The following is a 24,046-nucleotide window of genomic DNA, read 5'->3' as shown; positions in this document are numbered from 1 at the left end:
ACAATTTCATGCTCCCAACTTTGTGGGAACAGTTTGGGGACTTCCTGTTCCAACATGACTGCGCACCAGTGCACAAAGCAAGGTCCATAAAGACATGGATAACCGAGTTTGGGGTGGAGGAACTTGACTGGCCTGCACAGAGTCCTGACCTAAACCCGACAGAACGTGAAATGGGATGAATTAGAGCTGCAACTGTCAGCCGGGTCTTCTTGTTCCGACATCAGTGCCTGACCTCACAAATGTGCTTCTGGAAGAATGGTCAAACATTCCCATAGACACACTCCTAAACCTTGTGGACAGCTTTCCCAGAAGAGTTGAAGGTGTTATATCTGCAAGGAGTGGGCCAACTCAATATTGAACCCTACGGACTAAGCATGGGATGCCATTGAAGTTCATGTGCATGTAAAGGCAGGGTCCCAATACTATTGCCAATATAGTGAATGTACAAAAGCACGAAAGTCCATGGAAAAAATATGTACAAAAATATGTCCATGAAGAAACAACAACGGTATCTCAGACTCACAAGAGGTATTGATCAGAATACACAGTGCAATATCAGGGCATTACACGTAGAGGAACAACATGTACCCAACAGAGTTCAAAAGAAAGCTTGATCTGCAGCAAGGGGGAACAAAAAACAAACAAAAAAAAAAAGGCGGGGGGGGGGGTGATAATGTTTGCACAGACAAAAAAAAAAAAAAAAAAAAGTGAGAGGGGAAGGATAAAAAGGGAAATAGAGTGGTGGAAGTGGAGAAACAAAAGGGGAAAATAGGCAATTAATGTAGTTAGTCAGAGAACGCACAGTTCAGTACCAACAAAGGCAGCTTAGGAAGGACAGAGATTAGACCATAGCACCCAGTGCATTAACCCAGCAACTCCAAACATTATCCAACTTATGAGGGCAAATTTTACTAGGGTAAGTCAGTTTGTACAGGGACTGGGTTCCATTGATAGCTGCTTTCCAGCCTCTAACAGTAGGGGGTAGAGGACCTCCTCCACTTTCTCTCCTTGCCTAATAAGCTGAATAAAACACAAAAAGATTTTCATTTTACTATGCACCACACCCTCCACAAGGCCCAGTAACCATAAGTGCAATGGAAAAACAGAACGGTTGGCCGCACAAACAGCAATGTGGTGGATGAAATCCTTTATTGGAATCCTTTAAAAGCAATATGATAAGAACATGACAGCTCCAAGACAGGACAGAGGAGCAGTAGCATGGGCAGCACAGTGGCTAAATGGTTAGCACTTCCGCCTGGCAGTACTAGGGTCGTTGGTTCGAATCCCAACCACGACACCACCTGCCTAGAGTTTGCATGTTCTCCCTGTGCCTGCATGGCTTTCCTCCGGGTACTCCGGTTTCCTCCCACACACCAAAAGACATGCTGGTAGGTTAATTGGATCCTGTCTATATTGGCCCTAGTATGTGTATGTATGAATGTGAGTTAGGGACCTTAGATTGTACACCCCTTGAGGGTTAGGGACTGATGTGAATGTACAATATATATGTAAAGCACTGCGTAAATTGACGGCGCTATACAAGTACCTGAAATAAATAAATAAATAAATAGATGGGTTTCACACGAACACGTGCTTAGTCATTACTGATTTTCACTTGTCAGAGGAAGCGTAAAACAGAATAGAACAGCTGATGATAATTGATAATTAAACTGGAATCAGGAATAACATAGTATACATATCACGACACAGCTTTAAAAACATGACACATATACTGACAGAAATGAAAACGCACCTCTGATATGCGTCATACCTAGCAATCCAATGCACCACATTTAAAATTTCCCTGAAAGTGGAGCCAAGAAGTAGATGAAATCGATGCTCGATTGAAAAAAACTTGGGTATAAAGTCCTACCCAGAGAAGGTGCCCTTCTGGAAATAAATGTTAATACCCTTGTTCAGGATTTTGGAACAAATATTGTCATTGTATAAAAATTGGTAAATATTTATTGACTTTATTATTTATTTGTCCAAATTCTGAACTGTAAGACAAAACCAAAGAAGGACGACTAAATGTATCCGATTGTTTTTTCCTAGTACCTCTGATCTATCTTTTTGTTTTGCAATACCATAGGCTCTATCAAGAGCTCGATGAAACAAAGATTGTGATTCCCATTCACGTCATAGGTGCAAAAACTGTCCCACAGGTATTCCTTTAATGGAATCTCTGGGGTGGCTTGATTGTGCTAAAAGGAGATTATTACCTGCCAAAGGTTTCCTATATAATTTGGTAATGACTTGTCGATCTTTTGCAACCAAACAAACATCCAGGAATTCAATTGTATCTTTATGAGATTGACCAGTAAAAGAACAAAACTACAGTTGTTCTGATTCAAATATTCCAGGAACATGTCTGGCTGCATCTCCCTACCACTGCTGATCAACAACAGATCATCAATACAGTTGCAAGAAAAAGTATGCGAACCCCTTGGGATTACGTGGAGTTTTGCATGAATTGGGCATAAAATGTGCTCTGAACGTCATCTAAGTCACAACAATAGAAGAACACAGTCTGCTGAATATAATACTACACAAACATTAGATGTTGCCATGGTTTAATTGCACATAACATGTAAACATTCACAGTGCAGTGAGGAAAAAGTATGTGAACCTTTGGACTTAATAACTGGTTCACAGTTATTAAGGCCAAAGGAGGGTCAACCTGTTATTAAGTCCAAAGGTTCACATACTTTTTCCTCCCTGCACTGTGAATGTTTACATGTTATGTGCAATTAAACCATGGCAACATCTAATGTTTGTGTAGTATTATGTTCAGCAGACTGTGTTCTTCTATTGTTGTGACTTGGATGACGTTCAGAGCACATTTTATGCCCAATTCATGCAAAACTCCACGTAATCCCAAGGGGTTCACATACTTTTTCTTGCAACTGTATATCTATAAAATGTCATGATCTGACCCCTGAATGGATTACTACCGGCAAAAAATGTGGGACCGCTCCCACCAAACCATGTATAGGTTGGCAAGTGAGGGCAAAAACTTAGCCCCCCCATCGCTGCCCCACATCTCTGTAGATAGAAAACATGATCAAAAACAAAATAATTATTTTGTAACAAATATTATAGGGTTGTTTCTCCCCCCCTTCTACCTTCCTGTCTGCACCGTACACAATAAGGGTTTTATGTATCCCTGCTTATTATGCCAGTTCCAAAGTTTATAGATCTGTGATTTATTCTAGGTACGATACATATCAGAGGTGCGCTTTCATTTCTGTCAGTATATGTGTCATGTTTTTAAAGTTTTGTCATGTGATTTGTATACTATTCCTGATTCAAGTTTAATTGCCAATTGTCATCAGCTGTTTTAAGCTTCCTCTGACAGGTGAAAATCAGTATTGACTAAGCACGTGTTCATGTGAAACGTGTCTACTGCTCCTCTGTCTTGGAGCTGTCATGTTCTTAAATTGTACTTAAAGGATTCCAATAAAAGATTTAATCCACCACATTGCTGTTTATGAGGCCAACAATTGTGTTTTTACATTGCATCTGTGATCACGGATCGGGCCAGCACCTGCTTGTCTGTGGAGGGGTTATGCAGATTCGGCACTCACCTGGAGCGGACCTTTTGCTCGCCAAGTAACCATAAGGCAGGATCCAAGGGGAGAAAAATCTTGCCCACTGCATTAACGATATCAGCCACACCACTCCAATAGTGTTGTATTTCAGGACAGAGCCAAAAAATATGAAAGCAAGTACCAACTTCCGTTTCACAGCGAAAGCGGGTATTTGAGGTCCCAGGGTAAATTTAAAACGTTGAGGGGTGTACTAAACACGATGAAGGAATTTCAGTTGGAAAAAGAGGTCCCTGGAGGAAATCATAATTTTCAAGAACTGGAGTACACAGTCCTCCCAATCATCTGTCAAAGTAGGGATATCAGCCTGTCATTTAGTGAATAAAGCCGTCATTCTAGGTAAGGTCAGGGGAGATAACAGAGTAAAGCACTGACAGTGGCTTAGAGAGATCTGCAGAGGATAGCATAATTTCCAACAGGTCAGTAGCCACTGAAATACAAGGCAACTGAGCAACGGACGCATGGCGAAGCTGTAGAAACCGAAAAAAACATGGCTATGCAAGTGATAACGGTCTTGTAGCTCATTAATGGATGATGGGGAGCCTTGTGGCATAATGCGTTTCAGTAGTGTAATTCCATGTCAGCTGCATATTGGGCCCTAGCTTGTTTCCACACAAGAGGAGTCAGTTTAATCAGGACTGTAATCTCAGGGGTAGACCGAGGTCCTTGATAAGGCAAGTTACTAAGGGTCGCAAAGGAACCCAACAAGGGGGCTTTAGGTGTAATGGCAGCATTGTCTTTAGGCTGCACAAACCACCAGCAAACCATCGCAAGTCAAGTGGGAGATGCAGTATTGATTTAGCAAGTCAAGGGAGGTGTCCAGGCTATACAAAATAAGTAATTGTCTTATCTATTCTGGCAAAGAAAGTTTTACAACCACTTAAAAAGATGTAATTCTGGTCAGCTCAGTAGATGGTTTTAAAATAAACAAGAGTTGGATGAATTCTTAAATGCACAACGTACAACTGGATATTAACATTTATAGGTAACACCAGAGAAAGTTGCCTCCTGGGGGATCAGGAAGGATTTTTTTTCCTCCGCTGGAAGAAACTGGATCATGCTCTATTTGTATATATAGTGGGAATTGGATTGTGTATACAAAGGTTTTGTGCATTTTTTTCTATTTGTTGTCTTTATTCAACCCTATTTAACTCTCGGTGTGGGTCCTGTGAGAAGAGGAAGAGAGTAGAGCGTGTATGCAGCTGGACACAGAGCTGGATCGCTTACATCGGGAGGTATTTTACCTTAACCACTTGCCCTCTTGAGGATTTACCCCATTAATGACCAGGCCTATTTTTGCTACTCGGCGCTGCACTAATTCAACTGATAATTGCGCAATCATGCAATGCTGCACCCAAACAAAATTTACGTCCTTTTTTTCACACAAATAGAGCTTTCTTTTGGTGGTATTTGATCACCTGTGCGCTTTTTATTTTTCACGCTATAAACAAAAAAAGACCAAAAATTTTGAAGAAAAACAATATTTTTTACTTTCAGCTATAAAAAATATATAGTAAACTCAAAGTTGGTTATAAATTTAGGCCAAAATGTATTCTGCTACATGTTTTTGGTAAAAAAAATCCCAATAAGTGTATATTGATTGCTTTGTGTGAAAGTTATAGCGTCTACAAACTATGGTATAGATACTGCAATTTATGCCATTATTTTGCTATACAGCGCAGCACTAGTTTAACGGACAATTGCGCGGTCATGCAATACGGTACATAAATTTATGTCCTTTTTTTCACAGAAATAGAGCTTTCTTTCGGAGGCATTTGATCGCCTGTGCGTTTGTTATTTTTTGCGCTATAAAAAAAACTATTTTGAGAAATAAAAACAATATTTTGGACTTTTTGCTATAAATCATGTCCAGTAAAAAAAATGTAAAAATCAAATTTTGTCAGAAATTTCGGCCAAAATGCATTCTGCGACATCTTTGCTAAAAAAAAAAACCCCAATACCTGTAAATTAATTGGTTTACGTGAAAGTTATAGCGCTTACAAATGGGGGGAAAGATACTCGGATTTTTATTATTTTTTTTTATACTAATAATGGCGGCGATCAGCGACTTATGGCAGCGATCAGTGACTTATGGCAGGACTGCGGCGGACATTCGGACACTGGGGGGGAACTGACTTGGGGTCACTGACATCCCCAGTGACACCAATACAGTGATCAGTGCAAAAAAAAAACAAAAAACACACAGACACTGTACTAATGGCACTGGGGAGGAAGGGGTTAACTTTTTTATTCACTGAAAGGGTTAACTATGTGAGGGGAGTGTTTTACTAGGGGGAGGGGGTGTGCACGGGGACAAGCTGATCGGGAGAGATAAACTCTTCTCTCCCGATCAGCGTGTCAGGAGCTGTCAGGGAACTGACACAAAGCAGAGCTACTGCAGCCCTGCGGTCAGTGATTGCCACTAATCGGGGGGACACAGCCGGTAATGACTGGCCGTGACCTGGCGAATGACACCCGCGGCTGGGATCGGCAGTGCAGGTAGGGCGGCGGCGCGCCTCGTGTGCGCCCCCTACTGGTTTTGCAAAAGCGCGTTTTAAAACAAATAGACAAATAGAGCTGCGGCTCTGCCCCACCTCCATCTTCTCCTCATTCACTCAATGGCTTCACAGCCAATGAGAGGGTGTCTTGGGACAGTCGAGGTTCTTATGCACATTGCTGGATCAAGAGGGGGCTCAGGTAAGTTTTAGAGTGGTCTTATGGGGGAGCAGAACACAAAACCATCAGCCTTTACAACCCCTTTAAGCCCTCCAGTGACTTAACACATTCTGGTGACATGTAAAATAGCAGGTCAAGTGAAAACACATAGATTTTAATGGTCGCTGTCTTAATTGCCATAAATTGAGTCAAAACTTCTTGCACAACTTTTGTTGTGTCTTGGGTGACACAAGTCCCTTAGATGTCAATGTAAAATCGCCAGGAAGTCATACATTTGTCTTAATTGCAGCAACTTTGCTGAGACTTCTGAGGCCGTGTATTTTTATTTTAACCCTCACCTCTTCTCCCTGGTAATCCTTGCTGACTAGAAACTCCTAAAACATCCCACTCACACCTAAGCGTAGCAGAAACGCATGGTCTCATGTTTTTGCATGTTGTTCACGTGTAAACATGCATGGTGTATAAAACAGCGTGAATGTGCAAAAGAAAATGACCCAAAAGCAGCTTCAGAACCTTTTTGGTCATGGAGTGTCATTCAAAACATGTGTCTGCAATCACATCTGTGTTTCTGCATATGTGGCACCCCGTGTTAGGGAAATGCGCAGCAAATGTGCATCATGCATGCGTGATCATTTAGGCAGCATTTGCGCGTTTCCAAACACACTCAACCCACACAGAAAAAGCATGGCAAAGGATTCGAAGACACGCAGCCATGCCCAATGGATTGGCAACCCACCATGCATCAAAAAAGAGCAATCTTCTAGTTATTTGGTGGAATAGCTGTGTTTTTTTAGTCAAACATGGCCTTAAAATCTTAGATCCAACGTTCAACTATTAGAAATGTATGTTCAAAATGAAGGAGACACACATAAACCCAGGAAAGGAATGCTGTTTGACATTGGGCGAGTAAAAATTGCAGAAAATAATATCCTGGGTTGCCCATTTACTTAGAAATATAATGAAATGACGACGAAAGTCCAGATCTACTTCTAGACATGTAAACGGTGAACCCCATTTGATAAGAACAAGCTCACCGAATTACTCACCATGCTTTTATCAATTTATTTGGGGTGTCTACTTTCCAAAAAGGGGTAATTTGGGGGGGGGTGGTTTGGCGCTATCCTGGCATTTCAAGGCCTCCGAAAATGTGAAAGGTAGTCAGGAAATGTAATGAGGAAATAAAGCCCTTTAAAAACCTGAAGGTGCTTATTGGATTTTGGGGTCCTGTGCTTGGCTGGACTGCCAAAAAGTCCGTCACATGTGGTACCCCCATACTCGTGAGAAGTAGGAGAAAGTATTTTGGGGAGTAATTCCACATATACCCATGGCATGTACGAGCAATAAATTATTTAAGTGACAATTTTGTGCAAATCAAACATTTTTTTTTGTCATTTTCTAAAAATGTATGGTAAAAAAATAAACTCTTTTATTGACTTTTATTGCTTCTCAGCAAATAGTGTGGGGTGTCTACTTCCAAAAAGGGGTTGCTTTGGGGGGTGGGGGCATTTTATGCCCAGCATTAGAAGTTTATGCCACACATCATTCACTCTTCCAACCACCTGAAGACCAGGCCTTTTCGGGCACTTTGTTCACATGAAAAAAATCAGTATTTTTTGCTAGGAAATTACTTTGAACCCCCAAACATTATGTTTTTTGTTTTTTTTAAAGCAGACACCCTAGTGAATAAAACGGTGGGTGCTGCAATTATTTATGTCACATAGTACTCGCACAGCGATATTTCAAACGCAAACTTTTAGGAAAAAAACAACACTTTTTTCCTTTTAATGCACAAAAAACACAATATATTGGCCAATTATTTAGTAAAATATAAAAGATGATAGTATGCCGAGAAAAGAGATGCCAAACATGACATGCTTTAAAACTGTGCATGCCCTGTGCAATGGTGACAAACTGCATACATTTTTAATATTCACAAGCAAAGTTTTAAAAACCTTTACAAGTTAATATTTTAGATTTACAGAGCAGGTCTAGTGCTAGAATTACTGCCCTTGATCTGACGTTTGCGGTGATACCTCACATGCATGGTGCAACTGCTGTTTACATACTGGCACAGGGTCAACACTCGCGCACACTGGTGTGCACGCGTGGGGGGACGACGGTGTTTTTTTTTTGTTATTTTGATTTTTTTTTATTATTTTTACACTGTCCCTTTTTTTTGATCACTTTTAATGCTATCACAAGGAATGCAAATATCCCCTATAACTTCAATGGGCATGGTCATATATTCTTTTTTGAGAAATCTGAGGTCTATCATTATTTAATCTCACCAAGATCGGTGTGATCAGATGCTTACCCAATTTACAAATGGCGCTGTTTATATCCTGCGAAACTGAAGTGATGAGATGCTCGTAGCTTTCGATATCTTAGACTATAGAGATGAATGGCACCATTCCGCAATCCTGCAGCTAATTAGCCACTAGGATTGCTTTAACAAGAAAGCCGAACGCTGGCTGAAAAAAACGATACCAGGATGATGCCTGCAGCTGTAGGGATCATCCTGCTATGACCATTCAATGTCCAGTGATGTACCAGTACATCGCTGGTCCTTGGGTATATATGCTATGTTCTTTTTTTTATATGCAGCCTGTGGGCTGAAAGAAAAAAAGAGAAGAAATCTCTGCTAGAAAAAGTGTGTGGTATACCCACCATTAGAATATACCGCCCTGCATCCACCCACTTTTAATTGTGGGCACACATTAGGTCACACGGTGCCACATGCATCAATTCCAAGATTGTACAAATATCTAAATAGTGGCACGCTTGAATAAAAATGTCCACGTATAAGTGGTACCTCATATGGAAAAAGGATGACATCAAGTCCCAAACTATTTTGCCACTACTCCCCATGTAGTCTGTGCATCTGGGGGGCTCCACGTGACTATCTTTTCCCTTGTAAATCCGAAACTTATATGTATAACCGGTTGCCCTCTCACAGGGCTTCTACATCTTGACCCCATATCTGGCACGCTTGCTGGGGAGAAATTGTTTGAATGCAAGGCGGCCAGAAAAATTAATGCGGGACTCATCAATGCAGATTTTTTTGCTGGGGAGTATAGACATCTGCAAATTTTTTGTTAAGGTGATTTACGAGGGGCCGAATTTTTTGGAGCCGGTCAAATTCAGGGTCACCCCGAATACGACAGTGTATTGTCGTTGAAATGCATAAAACACATTATACTCTCATATCTATGCCTGGCCATTGCAGCAGAGAACATGGGCATATGATGAATTGGGTCTGTGGACCAATATAACTGCAATTAATTTTTTCTAGTAATGCCCATGTTGAGGGTTAGGCCCAAAAAAAATGTAAATTGGGAAACTGTAATGGGTTTCCATGTGAATAGTCTGACAAGGTTTGAATTTGGGTTGGCGGCGATAAATTGTTGTGCATATAAATTGCTTTGATCAACAATCAATGCATACAGATCTTCCATGAAAAACAGCTCCAAAAACTAAAGGGGATTAGTTAAATTTGCTGTTTCCACCTGAATTCCGGGTTTGGCACTGAATGGGGGAAGTACGGGTACTGCAGAATTTGTGGGCTACCAATTGGGATTTTCCAGCACATCCGGAAGGGGCTCTATGGACTTGTGTGCAAATTCTTGGTGCCTGTGGGACACTACTTGTGGGGCACCAGCTTGTACTGCACTTATGGGACTCGCCACGTCACTAAGTGATACTGCAGTGCTGGTATGTGAAAGACTAGGATGTACTAGGCCGCTGTTGCTCGCCAGTTCACCAAAAGGTAGAGTGGTACTAGTACTGGCACTCTGCTGCATATGAGAGTTATCAAAATGTACCAGCAAGTGCTAACAGAGATCATGCCTGCGAACACTGTGGTTTTGTGTGCAATGTATCAAGTGACAGTGACCTACTGACACTGCACTTGCTAGGGGAGAAGGGGGGGGAGGGTAAGTGTTGGGGCTAAAACGCAGGTGCTGGCAGGGGCCGGGGCTGATCCCGCTAACGCTGTGTTTTTGGGGACACTATACTCACGTGAACACTGGTAAAGTGCTGATCTGATCTAAGATATTGATCCGTTCAGACACTATACTAGCAATGGAGGTTTATTGTGTATGAGCGTGTTCCTGGCAATCAAGGGGTTAAATGTGATTACTGGTGTGCTGACAGGCAATCTGACGCTATCTGGGAGGAGCATGAAAAACCACGGGAGTGCGAACCATGTGTATATATACACACATGTTGTGATTTTGCACACCATGCCGGCCTGTAGCAGTATTTCTGCTATAGGGCAGTCAGGAAGCAGTTAAAGAAGCAGGCTGCGTTACTTTAACTGACATTGACCAGTCATGCAACGCTGCACTCAAATGAAATTTACGTCCTTTTTTTCCCCACAAATTGAGCTTTCTTTCAGTGGTATTTGATTGCCTGCGCAGATTATTTTTTTTGTGCTATAAAAAAAAAAGACCAACGATTTTGAGAAAAAAAACAGTATCTTGGACTTTTTGCTATTAAACATGCCCAGTAAAAAAATGTTAATCACATTTCGTCAAATTTAGGCCAAAATTTATTTTGCGACATGTCTTTGCTAAAAAAAAAATCCCAATAAGTATACATTTTTTTTTTTTTTAATCCAAACAAGTTTTATTGAAGCCAATACGTGTAAATTAATTGGTTTACGTGAAAGTTATAGCATTTACAAATGGCGGTATAGATACTGGTATTTTTTTTTTTGTATACTAATAATGGTGGTAATCAGCAAATTATAGCGGAACTGCGGCAGGCATTCTGACACTAGGGGGAACTGACTTGGTGTCAATGACATCCCCAGTGACACCAATACAGTGATCAGTGCTAAAAAAAAAAAGCACTGACACTGTACTAATGGCACTGGGCAGGAATGCAGTGTGCCCAAACTGAAAGGGAGGAGGGCTGTTGGTAAACAAAGCAGCCATCCTCCCTGTCCGTGATCGCCAGTAAACACTGGGCATTGGCGGGTAATCATCGGCCGGGACCCAGTGATTGAAACCAGGGGCCAAGATCGACGGAGTGGGTAGGGCACACAACTCTCGCATGTCCCCTACCCAGAAATGCAGAGTCACGTATATATACGTGATCCTGCGCATGGGGGCCGGCCCTGTAGCAGTAAAAGTACCATGGGCGGTCCATAAGCGGTTAAGTACCACACAGCATAAGAACAGAAATGGGGCACTCCATCAGCATACTTAAAAGCTAAAGACCTAAAGAGAACTGAGACATTTGACCACAGTACAAAAAATATAGCAAAGAATAGAATAAGAAGGAAAAGCAAGACTAAGCAGACAAAAGTGTCTAGACATAGTTTGTCATAGTAAATCCTATGACACTCAAATACTGAAAATTCTGCAAACAGCAATTATAGTTCTAATACACACTATATTGCCAAAAGTATTGGGACGCCTTCCTTTAGATGCACATAAACTTTAACGGCATTCCAGTGTTAGTCTGTAGGGTTCAATATTCAGTTGGCCTTTGCAGCTTTAAGGCTGTCCACAAGGTTTAGGATTGTGTCTACTGGAATGTTTGACCATTCTTCCAGAAGCACATTTGTGAGGTCAGGCACTGATGTTGGACGAGAAAGCCTGGTTCCCAGTCTTCGCTCTAATTCATCCCAAAGGTGTTCTATCGGGTTGAGGTCAGGACTCTGTGCAGGTCAGTCAAGTTCCTCCAACCCAGGACTTGCTCACCCATGCCTTTATGGAACTTGCTTTGTGCACTGGTGCGCAGTCATGTTGGAATAGCACCCTTCCTGTTCCAACATGACTGTGCACCAGTCCATCCCCAAACTGTTCCCACAAAGTTGGGAGCATTGAAATTGTCCAAAATGTCTTGGTATGCTGGTGCCATAAAAGTTCCCTTCACTGGAACTAAGGGGCCAAGCTCAACCCCTGAAAAACAACCTCACACCATAATCCCCCCTCCACCAAACTTTACACTTGGCACAATGCAGCCAGGCAAGTACCATTCTCCTGGCAACCGCCAAACCCAGACACGTCCTAGGATTGCCAGACAAAGAAGCGACGATTCGTCACTCCAAAGAACACATCTCCACGGCTGTAGAGTCCAGTGGCAGTGTGCTTTACGCCACTGCATCCGACACTTTGCGTTGCCCTTGGTGATGTGAGGCTTGGATGCAGCTGCTCAGCCATGGAAACCCAATACATAAAGCTCTCTACACACTGTTGTTTTGCTAACCTGAAAGCCACACAAACTTTGGAGGTCTTTAGCTATTGACTCTGCAGACAGCTGGTGCCTTCTGCACACTGTGAGCTTCAGCATGCACTGACCCCGCTCTGTTATTTCACATGGCCTGCCACTTTGTGGCTGAATTGCTGTTGCCTGTGGCTTCCACTTTGTTATACCACTAACAGTTGACCGTGGAATATGTAGTAGTAAGGAAATTTAACAGATGGATTGCACAGGTGGCAGGCTATCACAGTAACAATAAATAACACAGTGTAGCGCTAAAACAAAACTAAATAATAATGTCAATAATCAATAAAATATGGGATAAACATAAATATAAGTGCACAACAATCAATCCCCCCTAAAAACCACACTTGAGGGATCCAAATAAATAATATGTGCAACACGTGAATTCCCTCTTCTTGGGAACATAAACAGTGCAAACTGTGTTAAGTGTCATACAACACACAACAAATATGTGAATAACACGATCAAAATATCCAGAGCCAACAGCAAATAAATAATCGTGAATAAAAGTCCCAAAACAACAACACATATGATGGTGCTCCAACTCCACTCTCATGCAAATAGTGATGTGTAGGTGATCGATAGATGACTATCCTTCAGTGGCCAAAATGCCCCTCACCTCCTTACATAGACCCCAAAGGGCCAGCTCGCTTTAGGGATCACACCGGATCTAATAAGGACAGACTCCTCACAGGCTTCCCCTCAGTGATGGTATGCGTCCTTCAATCCCAAGCCTCCACACAGTTACCAGCAAGCATCTCCCAGGATCATAATGAAACAAAAAAGACCCTCCATAGTGCAAACTATTTAATCCAGCATAAATAGATATAAAATGCCCACTCACATTGTAAACTTTACATATTCGCTTTTTACCACATGCTAAGGGTGTACTGCATGGGTATCTGGAAAGGTGGTCCAATATGGCCCCCACACCGGAAATGACGTCACTGCGTAACCGGAAGTTCCTCCCCGCGTACCGACGCGTTGTGTCATGCTTAGCACGTGACTTCCTCAGGGTATCACAGTACCTCACTTGAATTCACTGAGCTCCTGAGAGCGACTCATTCTTTCACAAATATTTGTAGAAACAGTCTGCATGCCTAGATGGTTAATTTTTTTACACCTGTGGCCATGGAGGAGATTGGAGTAACTGAATCCAATGATTTGGAGGGGTGTCCCAATACCTTTTGCAATATAGTGCACCTCCCAGTCAAGTGTTCTTACACCGGGGGTATCAAATCCTGTTATCTAGAAGAAAAGGGAATACTCCTCAAATGGAGGGGAGGATACCAGTCACCTAACTGCGGAGTAAACCCTTAGATCATGAACTCACCTAATTGTGGTGGTAAGCAACAAGAGGGTAGGATATCTCCTCGAGGGCACATGAATAGGGAGGAGTGGCAGTAACTCCACAAGCCCCTCGCTATATCAAGCAAAACAGCACTAAAGTAGAAAAAAAAAAAACACAAACAAACATTGTACATTAACCACTTGCAGTCCAGCCACATTTACTGCGACAGGTCGGCACCGCTACGCAAAATCAAGTATATATAAGTGATTTTGCATTTCGGGTAGGGGGCGTGTGACCGCCCTATCCGCTGTGCCAATCACGGACACGGGTGTCAATCACCGGGTCCCGACTGATTACCCGCTGGAGCCTGGCGATTACTGGCAAACACGGACAGTGAGCACGGCTGCAGTGTTCACACTGCAGCTCTCCTCGCTGTCAGTATGAGCACACTAGTCCAGAATGCTGAGCAGAGCCTTCCGGATGAGTGTGATACCGTGAAGCACCCCCCCCCCCAGTAAAACACTCCCCTCACACAGTTAACACTTTGATTGCCTTCAAATGTTAACTCCTTCCTCCCCAGTGCCATTAGTACAGCGTCTTTTTTTTTTTGCACTTATCACTGTATTGGTGTCACTGGCGATGTCAGTGACCCCAAGTCAGTTTCCCCCCAGTGTCAGAATGTCCGCCGCAGTCCCGCTGAAGTCGCTGATCACCGCCATAAGTCGCTGATCGCCATTATCAGTATTAAAAAAAAATTTCTGTATATATACCGCCATTTGTAAACGCTATAACTTTCACGTAAACCAATTACTTTACACGTATTGGGATTTATTTTAGCAAAGACATGGAGCAGAATACATTTTGGCCTAAATTTATGACGAAATTTGATTTTTATTTTTTTTTTACTGGACATGCTTTAGAGCAAAAAGTCCAAAATATTGTTTTTTTTTCCCTCAAAATTGTCGGTCCTTTTATTTTTTTTAATAGCGCAAATAAAAAAAAAAAAAAAAAAAAAAGCACAGGCGATCAATTACCACCAAAAGAAAGCTTAATTTGTGGGTTAAAAAAAAAAAAGACGTAAATTTAATTTTGGTGCAGCGTTACATGACCGCGCAATTGTCAGTTAAAGTAACGCAGTGCCGTATCACAAACCTCTTTTTTTCAATTTATGACCGCCCTATAGCAGAAATACTGCTACAGGGTGGCACAGGTGCACAAAATCACGTATATATATATGTATGTGATTCGCGCTCCCATGGCTTTCAGGCCCCTCCCAGGTAGCGTCAGATTGCCTGTCAGTACACCAGTAAACATATTAAACCCCTTGATTGCCAGGAACACGCTCATACACAATAAACCTCCATTGCTAGTATAGTGTCTGAACGGATCAATATCTTTGATCAGATCAGCACTATACCAGCGTTCACATTAGTATAGCGTCCCCAAAAACGCAGGGTTAGCGGGATCAGCCCCGGCACCTGCGATTAGCACATACGCTTACCCCCCCTTCTCCCCCAGCAAGTACAGTGTCAGTAGGTCACTGTCGCTTGATACATTGCACACAAAATCACAGTGTTCGCAGAATCAGGTTTGATCTCTGTTAGCACTTGCTGGTAAATTTTGATAACTCTCATATGCAGCAGAGTGCCAGTACTAGTGCCACGTTACCTTTTGGTGAACTGGCGAGCACCAGCAGCCTAGTACATCCTGGTCTTTCACATACCAGCACTGCAGTATCACTTGGTGATGTGGTGAGTCCCATAAGTGCAGTATAAGCTGGTGCAGTGGCGAGCACAAGTATTGTCCCGCAACCACCAAGATTTCACAAACAGGCCCGTAGAGCCCCTAGTATCCTTCCGGATGTGCTTGCAAATCCCGATTGGTAGCCCACAAATTCTGCAGCACCTGTACTTCCCCCATCCACTGCCCAACCCGGAATTCAGGCGGAAACAGCAAATTTAACTTATCCCCTTTATTTTTTGGAGCCGTTTTTCACGGAAGATCTGTATGCATTGATTGTGGATCAAAGCAATTTATAGGCACAACAATTTATCGCCGCCAATCCAAATTCAAACCTTGCCAGACCATTCACATGGAAACCCATTACGGTTTCTGAATTTAAATTTTTTTTGGGCCTAACCCTCAACATGGGCATTACTAAAAAAAATTAATTGCGGTTGTATTGGTCCACAGACCCGATTCATCATATGCCGTGTTCTCTGCTGCCATGGCCAGGCATAGATATGAGAGTATAATGTGTTTTATGCATTTCAACATCAATACATTGTCATCCTCAGGGTGACTCTGAATTTGACCAGCTCCACAAAATTCAGTTGTATTTCACGGAAGATCTGTATGGATTGTGGATCAAATCAATTTATATGTACAACAGTTTATTACCGCCAACCCAGACTCAAACCTTGCCAGACCATTTGCATGGAAACCCATTACGGTTTCCGAATTTAAGGTTTTTTTCGGCCTAACCCTTAACTGCGGTTGTATTGGTCCACAGACCCAGTTTATCATATGCCCATGTTCTCTGCTGCCAAGGCCAGGCATAGATATGAGAGTATAATGCGTTTTATGCATTTCAACAACAACAACACACACTGTCGTCCTCGGGGTGACACTGAATTTGACCGGCTCCACAAAATTCGGCCCCTCATAAATCACCTTCACCAAAAATTTGCAGAGGTCTATACTCCCCAGCAAAACATCTGCGTTGATGAGTCCCTCATTCATTTCTCTGGCAGCCTTGCATTCAAACTATTTCTCCCAAGCAAACATGCCAGATATGGGGTCAAGATGTATAAAACCAGAGCAACAGGATATACATATAAGTTTCGGATTTACGAGGGAAAAAAGAGTTACGTGGAGCCCCCCGGATGCCCAGACTACATGGGGAGTAGTGGCAAGATAGTTTGGGACTTGGTGTCATCCTTCTTCAATATGGGGTACCAATTATACGTGGAAAATTTTATTCAAGCGTGCCACTATTTAGATATTTGTACAAGCTTGGAATTGGCGCATGTGGCACTGTGTGACCTAAACGCCGGGGCATCCCCCAACGGCTTGTATATACCAGTCTTAGAAAGGGAGAAAAAGCCTGCTTAAGGAATTGCTCACAGTGAAGTGGAAGGATAAACGGGATGTTTTCGTCCTATCTTCCATTCACGCAGATACGACCATCCAAATTATGTCAGCTGGTGTTGTTGAGAAGCCCCTCTGTGTCCACGACTATAATCTTAACATGGGATGGGTGGACTTCAACGACCAGATGATGAAGCCGTACTTAGGTTTCCCGAAAAGCCAGACGCTGGTACAAAAAAGTGTCTATTTCAATTGGCTCTATATAACGCTTTACAAAGCAACTGGACAAAGTGGATCCTTCCTAAAATTACAGGAAGAGATCATCACGGCCCATGCAGTTAACAGGCTGCATGAGAGGCATTTTCCCAATGCCATTCCTGGTATCCTAACCCAAAAGACACCCCAAAAAGATGTGTCCGTAGCAGACATGGAATTAGGCGTGACACCCGCTTTTTTTGTTCCTCCTGTCATGACCAACCTGGTCTCTGTCTCAAGGACTGCTTCCGTCGCTACCACAAACTAGTGGAGTATTAGTATAGGGTACATCATGGCACAAATCAGGGTACATAATTACACAGGGTCTCAAGGATGTTAGATATTCAGTAAACTGGCTCATTTGGAGAGATCCTACAATCTGTTTTAAAAAGTTAAAGTTTAAAAAAAAAATTAATAAAAAGTACAAATCCCCCCAAAAATTAAAAATTTTTAAAAATCAACAGTTATAGTTTTTTTTTTTCTTATTGTTCTACTGTTACAATTTTACTGTTTTATTGTTAACCATTGCGGTTTTCTTTGCAGGAATGCTTTCAGCTGCAGCACTGACCTGTCAGGAACTTGCTCTCAGAATATACATAAGTCAATGTGGGCAGCGCTGTTGGATGAGATTTTTAATTCGCAGTTAAAGAGCATATATGCGGAAGCATGGGTGCCTGGGGTGGCCAGTGGGTGGATGACCCCTATATGCTGCAGCATATATATTTTATAATATTTGTTGGCACATTTCATGTGTGCCCACCATTAGAAGTGGGCGGATGCAGGGAGGTATATTCTAATGGTGGGCAAACCACACGCTTTTTCTGGCAGAGATTTCTTCTCTTTTTTTCATTCAGCTCACAGGCTGCATACAAAAAAAAAAACAAAAACATAGCATAATCACCCAACAAGGATCAGCAACGTACTGGTACATCACTGGACTTTGAGTAGTTATACCTGAATGATGCCTGCAGGTGCAGGCATTATCCTATTATCGTTTTTTTTTCATCCGGCTATGGGATTTCATGTAAAAGCAATCCTAGTGGCTAATTAGCTGCAGGATTGCTTTTGCAAGCAGTGGGAGAAGATGCACTGCCCCCGCTGCCTTTCACGGCCTTCTCAGGCAGTCCCGTGCTATTGGGGGAACCTGAGAATGCAGCTGGTGTTTCTGCCAGCTGACCGTAGAGCTGATTTGAGACCGGAATGGTGCCAATCATCTCTACAGTCTAAGAAATCTGAAGCTACGAGCATTTCATCACTTCAGTTTCGCAGGATATAAACAGTGCCATTTGTAAACTGGGAAAGCATCTGATCATGCCGATCTTGGTGAGATTAGATAATGTAAGGGCAGAGGAGATATCTAGAGTTTGATAGACCCCAGATTTCTCAAAAAAGAATATATTACAAGGCCCATTGAAGTTATAGGGGATATTTGCATTCCCTGTGATAGCATTAAAAGTGATAAAAAAAATATAAAAATAATTTATAAAAATCAAAACTAAAAAAAACAAAAAACAAAAAAGTACCCTTGCCCCCGAACACGCACGCAGTTGACCCCGTGCCAGTATGTAAACAGCGGTTGCACCATGCAATTTTTTTTCACTACAGGCAAAAAGTATGTACATAAATTAATAAAAGCTAACCCCTGTAAGCACCCCTATCAATGTTAAATGGTTTGCCTCAACCCTATCATTGCCTTTTCTGGAAGACAGCTTTGTCAATTAGAGCCCATTCACATATGGAACTTCATATGAATCGCACAGGAACTCTGTGTGGTTCCTGTGCAATTCACATGCAGTTCTGTGCAGCGTGATTTACAGCCTATTCATTTTGAATGAGCTGATGTTGCACAGTACCAAAAGTAGTGCATGCACTACTTTTGGAAACGCACTGCAACCAGATTGCACGTTACAGGCAAACGTGCTGCATTTGCGACCTGTGTTTGGGGGTGTTGTCAACTTTGTACTGACACCCACTGCAGGTTGCAAGGACAGTGCAATTGGAATGCGGTGCGGGAAAATGGCACTGTCTGAATGGGCCCTCAAAGTGGAACTTTAGTCAGAAAATTCAGTCCTGCTGGCTCCGTTTGCAGGTATAGCTCCGTTCGCAGGTATAGCTATTTAAAACATTAAAAATATAATATCTATACTATCTAACATTAATACACTGTTTTACCATGCTCTGCACATGCTCAGTTACCTCTATTTTTTGGCACTGTGCCATAAATAAGAGACACTAGAGGTCGATCTGCTGACAGCCTAAATGTTTACTGCTGCTCAGGTGCTCTGAGCTTCAGAAAATGGCAACCTCCAGCAAGAAGAAACAGGAACAATGCTGGAGGCAATTTACAGCACATACTTATTTTGGTAGCATAATCATTATTGTTGAATGTATGTTCCTTGCCAAAAAATTATATTTTTTATAAAGTTGTTATGGGTAAAATTACATTTTGAAGAAGTTAAAAATAACTTTACATAACCAGCGCGGTCATGCAACGCTGCACCCTAATGAAATTTACGTCCTTTTTTCCCCATGAATTGAGCTTTCTTTTGGTGGTATTTGATCACCTGTGCATTTTTTATTTTTTGCACTATAAAAGAAAAAAAGACCGATAGTTTTGCTTTTAAACATGTCCAGTAAAAAAAATTAAAAAAAATATCAAATTTCGACATAAGTTTAAGCCAAAATGGCGTTTACAAATGGTATATATACTGAGCTTTTTTTTTTTTTTTTCACTGCGGTGGGCATTCTGACACTGTGGGGAACTGACTTGGTGTCACTGATATCCCCAGTGACACCAATACAGTGGTCAGTGCTAAAAAAAACAAAGAAAAAAAAGCACTGACACTGTACTAAAGGGATTGGGCAGGAAGGGGATAACATGAGGGGTGATCAAATGGTTAACTGTGTGTTGTTTCACTCTGTCCTGTAAGCACACTGCTTTAGATGGCTGTGCAAAGCAGTGTACACAAGCCAACAGGGAGAACTGTATTGTTTACACACAGTTCTCCTCCCCGTCGGAGATCCTCGGCAATCACCAGGCGCGGGCGAGTAATCACCAGCCGGGACCCAGTGATTGCCAGCCACGAATGGTGGCGCAGGTAGGACATGCATGCCCCCTATCCGAAAATGCAAAAGCATGTATATATAAGTGATTTTGCGCACCTGTGCCACCCTGTTGCAGTATTTCTGCTATAGGGCAGTCAGGAAGCGGTTAAAGTAAGTTTTTATTTTAATAAGAAACGTGTTATACTTACTCTGTGCAGTGGTTTAGCACAGCCCCGATCCTCCTCTTCTCGGGTCCCCCTGTGGGCAGTCCTGGCCCCTCCCCCCAAAGTAAGCAGCTTGCGAAGGCGGCTCCCGAACCGATGCTTGGCGTGTCCATTCACACACAGTGTCATGACTTAGCCCTGCCCCCTCTCTTTCACTGGCTGTCATTGACTGCAGTGGGAACCAATGGCTCCAGGTGCTGTCTCAGCCAATGAAGATAGTTTTCAGAGAGTTGAAACCCTCCTGCACATTGCTGGATCACGACAGGGCTCAGATAAGTATTAGGGAGACTGAGGCACACAGATTTTTTTACCTTCATGCATAGAACGCATGAAGGTAAAAAACCTTGAGCCTTTACAACCACTTGAAGCCAAACTTCAGCTCACACATGCAGTTACTGCAGCCATTTTTTTTGCTTTTGGGATAAAGGTTTTACACAAATAAAATCTGATCTTTGTAAGCACCCATCAGTGGTAAATGGTCTGTCTCAACACTGATATATTTGTGGGAGAGTTTGTTCTGCTGAGAAAGAACAACTTGCTAACTGGATTATAGAAAGAAAGCCATATAAACGAATGCAGCCATCACATCTAAGAATTTGTAAACTTAAATATAATAAAGGTTTGCTTTTGGGTATAATACCACTTTAAATCCACAGCCATTCTGGGTTTCAGGAAGGATGGTCTTATCCGCTTCATTACCAGCGACATAATGCATGCACACATGCCTGCCTCAATTTCCTATACAAACACACACGTTTAGATGCTGCTTGCACGCACAGTTTCCTAAACACATAAAAATCCGATTCTTTATTAATTCCCACCTCGAGCCCCATACGTCCTCCCTTTATTATCCATTTGCTTATCTTCCCATCTCTCGCTCCATTTTGTTTTCCTCCATACCTCGTACTGGTGCTCTCCTTCTGCGTTAGCCACTCAGCAATGTAGCCCCACCCCCGACAGTCACGGGTTGTACAGGTCATAACTGAAGGGGCTGGCCTGAGTTCATAGCCTAAAACGAGGAGGAACTGTAGTATAACACATATATATTATAGCTAACAAAATAACCTATGACGCAGAGCTGCTTTCAGTTTATGATACTGCCGTAACGTTTACCCTGACAGAAACACGTAATTTACTGCCGGAGGATACGTCTACTGTACTCAATTCTCCCTTGTTTGGTCTGTTCTCTAGAGGTCGCACAATTTAACCGATGCCGCCCAACACACTATGCTATCATTTACATAGACTCACAGGCGCTGCTGACGCTTGCTTTGGACGTCATTATAAGTGGCCGCTTGTGTGACGCAAAGGTTTTATTGCATTCTGACTTGTTTGGCGGGAGCTGTGCTAAACATTGCAGTTATGTTCCCGTCTCCCCGTTCTCAACTTGGAGTGACAGCTCGGCGACCCCTTGCTAATCGGGTACCTGCTGGCAAGAAGAGTCTCGGAGCAGGTGCTATCTGTTTAACTTCTCCCGTGTTTTCTCCTGCAGGGGGAAGAGTCACACCTGGTGGTTCCTGGTGAGTCCGTGCCCTCGTGTTAGGATTGTGTGCGTCTTCCGTGACTTGTTCGTCATACTTTTGTAGCTGTTTTGCCCTAGAGTTTACTCCTTTTTTTAAAAAAATATCAATGGTGTACAAAATTAGCACCTTGTATAGTTTATAGCAGTATTTCTCAGTTGTTTTGTTTTATTTTAGACAAGGCATCCTCTAAAATTATGGGCAGTCCTGAGGCACCCCATTGTAATTTGTACAAATACATTCTAAATGTTTATATAATGCAGCAACATCCATGAACATAGGACAGCAAATACACTAACACTCTAGCACTGACTAGTAGAGTGTTTCTCTTCTCCCTCAGATTTTATCCATCACTGAGCTAATATGACCCCAGTACTGACTGAGAGGGGCAGGAGAGGGTGAAACAAGGATGCTGTGCAGGCACCTGACATCATCCTTATCTACTAATGTAGTCAGGATGCCGGAGGCTTTGTGTAACTAAAAGGCAGGCTTGTTGGCTTGTATACAAGTTTGGGCAATATTTAGACACTGTACCAAGGCACACCTGAAGAAACATTAAGGCACCCTGGTTGAAAAAGGTTGGATTATAGTGACCGTACTCAGAATTTCTTGATAGTGTAAGCAACTTAGGTTGGCAAGTAGAGGCTTGAGCTGAAATTTTGCTTTCATCTTAATCCATTGCTTTGTGGAGAAAACTAAATTAGTTGTGAATTGATTTAGCACAATGCGTGCACCAGTCTTCTAAACATCAAAAATGGAGCAGATGCTGCTCTTAAAGTGGAGCTCACCCAATAGAGGAAGTTTCACTTTAAGGATTGGTCCCCAGCTCCCCATGATGAATTGGCACCTTTCAGAACTGATACTCGATTTTGACCCGCCCCCATTTCCACGCTGTTCTCCTAGTGGAAGTTGTCCTCTCTCCCTGCAGTCTTCTGGGACGTGACAGGTTCCTGAAGACTACAGGATCATTCACAAGGTGCAGCTCTAAATGCGCAGTAGGTACCTCACTTGTGATTCATGTCCGATTTCTGAGCAGTGCAGTCTGGTTCAGGTGCAGATTAAAGGCTATTGACTTCTATGGGAACCATTTCTAAACTGCATATTTGTGAACAAGATAGGATCCTGAGCTAATCCTGTCCTGAACCTGTGAGCAACCACTGTATCAATTAGCTGTGAAACCCAAGCTTCAATCCCTACCGCCCACGTGTGAATCAGCTCTAAAGCTGCAAGCTGTCACAGCTGTGTACCCACACTTAAGATTTCACACTTAAGAGAGGATGGCTAGCGAACCCAGCTGGTGTTAACACACCGCTGGATCATAGGATGGGTGAGTGGCTGTGTTTTATAAGTCAGCAGCTACAGTTTTTGTAGCTGCTTACTAGTATTTTTTCAGACTTGGCTGGAGCTCTGTTTTAACTAGCAAATGTGTTGTAAGCCTGTTTGTGAAAGTAGAACTATAGGCAAAACTTTTTTTTTTTTGGATAGAGCAAGGGATATAACCCTTATAACCCGTGTCATTTTTTTTTCCCACTGTCTGTGTCCCATTGCAGAGAATTTTGCTTAGTTTCCTGTCCCATAGCCAAACAGGAAGTGAATGGAAATCCCTGCAAATTAAGGGACTTTCTTAGGGACCCGCAGGTCAAGAATTGGTGTCTTGTTTGAAAGATTCTCTATTACTTTTCTGGGGACAAGGCAGAAGTAGGGAATTTCTTTTACTTTCACTTTCAATGATAATGGTAAACAGGACAAATAGTGAATAACTTTAGCAGGGCACAGACCTCAATAAAAAGGGACAGGTGTTTTAAAAGATAAGTATAGGTTTCCTTTTTTTTTAAGTTTACACCTGTTTTATGTGGGCTGCTAATACCTAAAATAAAATCTTTCCAGATCTCTCAAAAGTGCACAATTTCTGTTAAAATTGAGCTAAATACCTTTGGGAAGGGATCCACTCCCCTTTCCTCTCCTCTGATATCTGCAGCTATATAGTGTACAGATGAGGAGGCTGTGTCGGTAAATATAGTGTGCACATGCAGGCTCTCTATATAAAAAGGGGACAGGGATGGGCTGTGTCTGTATACACATCACAAATCCAAGCTAAGAGAA

At 42.3% G+C, this 24,046-nt stretch overlaps 1 protein-coding gene across 3 annotated transcripts in view; it reads right to left on the bottom strand.

Moving 5' to 3' along the window:
* LOC149452032 (uncharacterized) overlaps window positions 1–21,620 on the bottom strand; it is a 206,678-nt gene extending 185,058 nt beyond the window's left edge. For 2 of the 3 annotated variants that reach the window (XM_089689859.1, XM_089689857.1), the window contains exon 1: window positions 21,245–21,620. Coding sequence is in view for 1 of the 3 variants with exons in the window: in XM_089689857.1 (XP_089545983.1) it covers window positions 21,245–21,278 (34 nt within the window). In the remaining 2 variants the exon portion in view is untranslated. The remainder of the gene's footprint in view (window positions 1–21,244) is intronic. The other variant, XM_089689858.1, reaches the window with a different exon arrangement.
* Window positions 21,621–24,046: the final 2,426 nt, after the last annotated feature.

This window comes from Staurois parvus, unplaced genomic scaffold (assembly GCF_062004578.1).
Source record: "Staurois parvus isolate SC_StPar_1 unplaced genomic scaffold, SC_StPar_1.0 ptg000501l, whole genome shotgun sequence".
NCBI classification, from domain to species: domain Eukaryota; kingdom Metazoa; phylum Chordata; class Amphibia; order Anura; family Ranidae; genus Staurois; species Staurois parvus.
The sequence above is the reverse complement of the archived record's forward strand: the minus strand, read 5'-3'. Positions and strand labels throughout refer to the sequence as shown.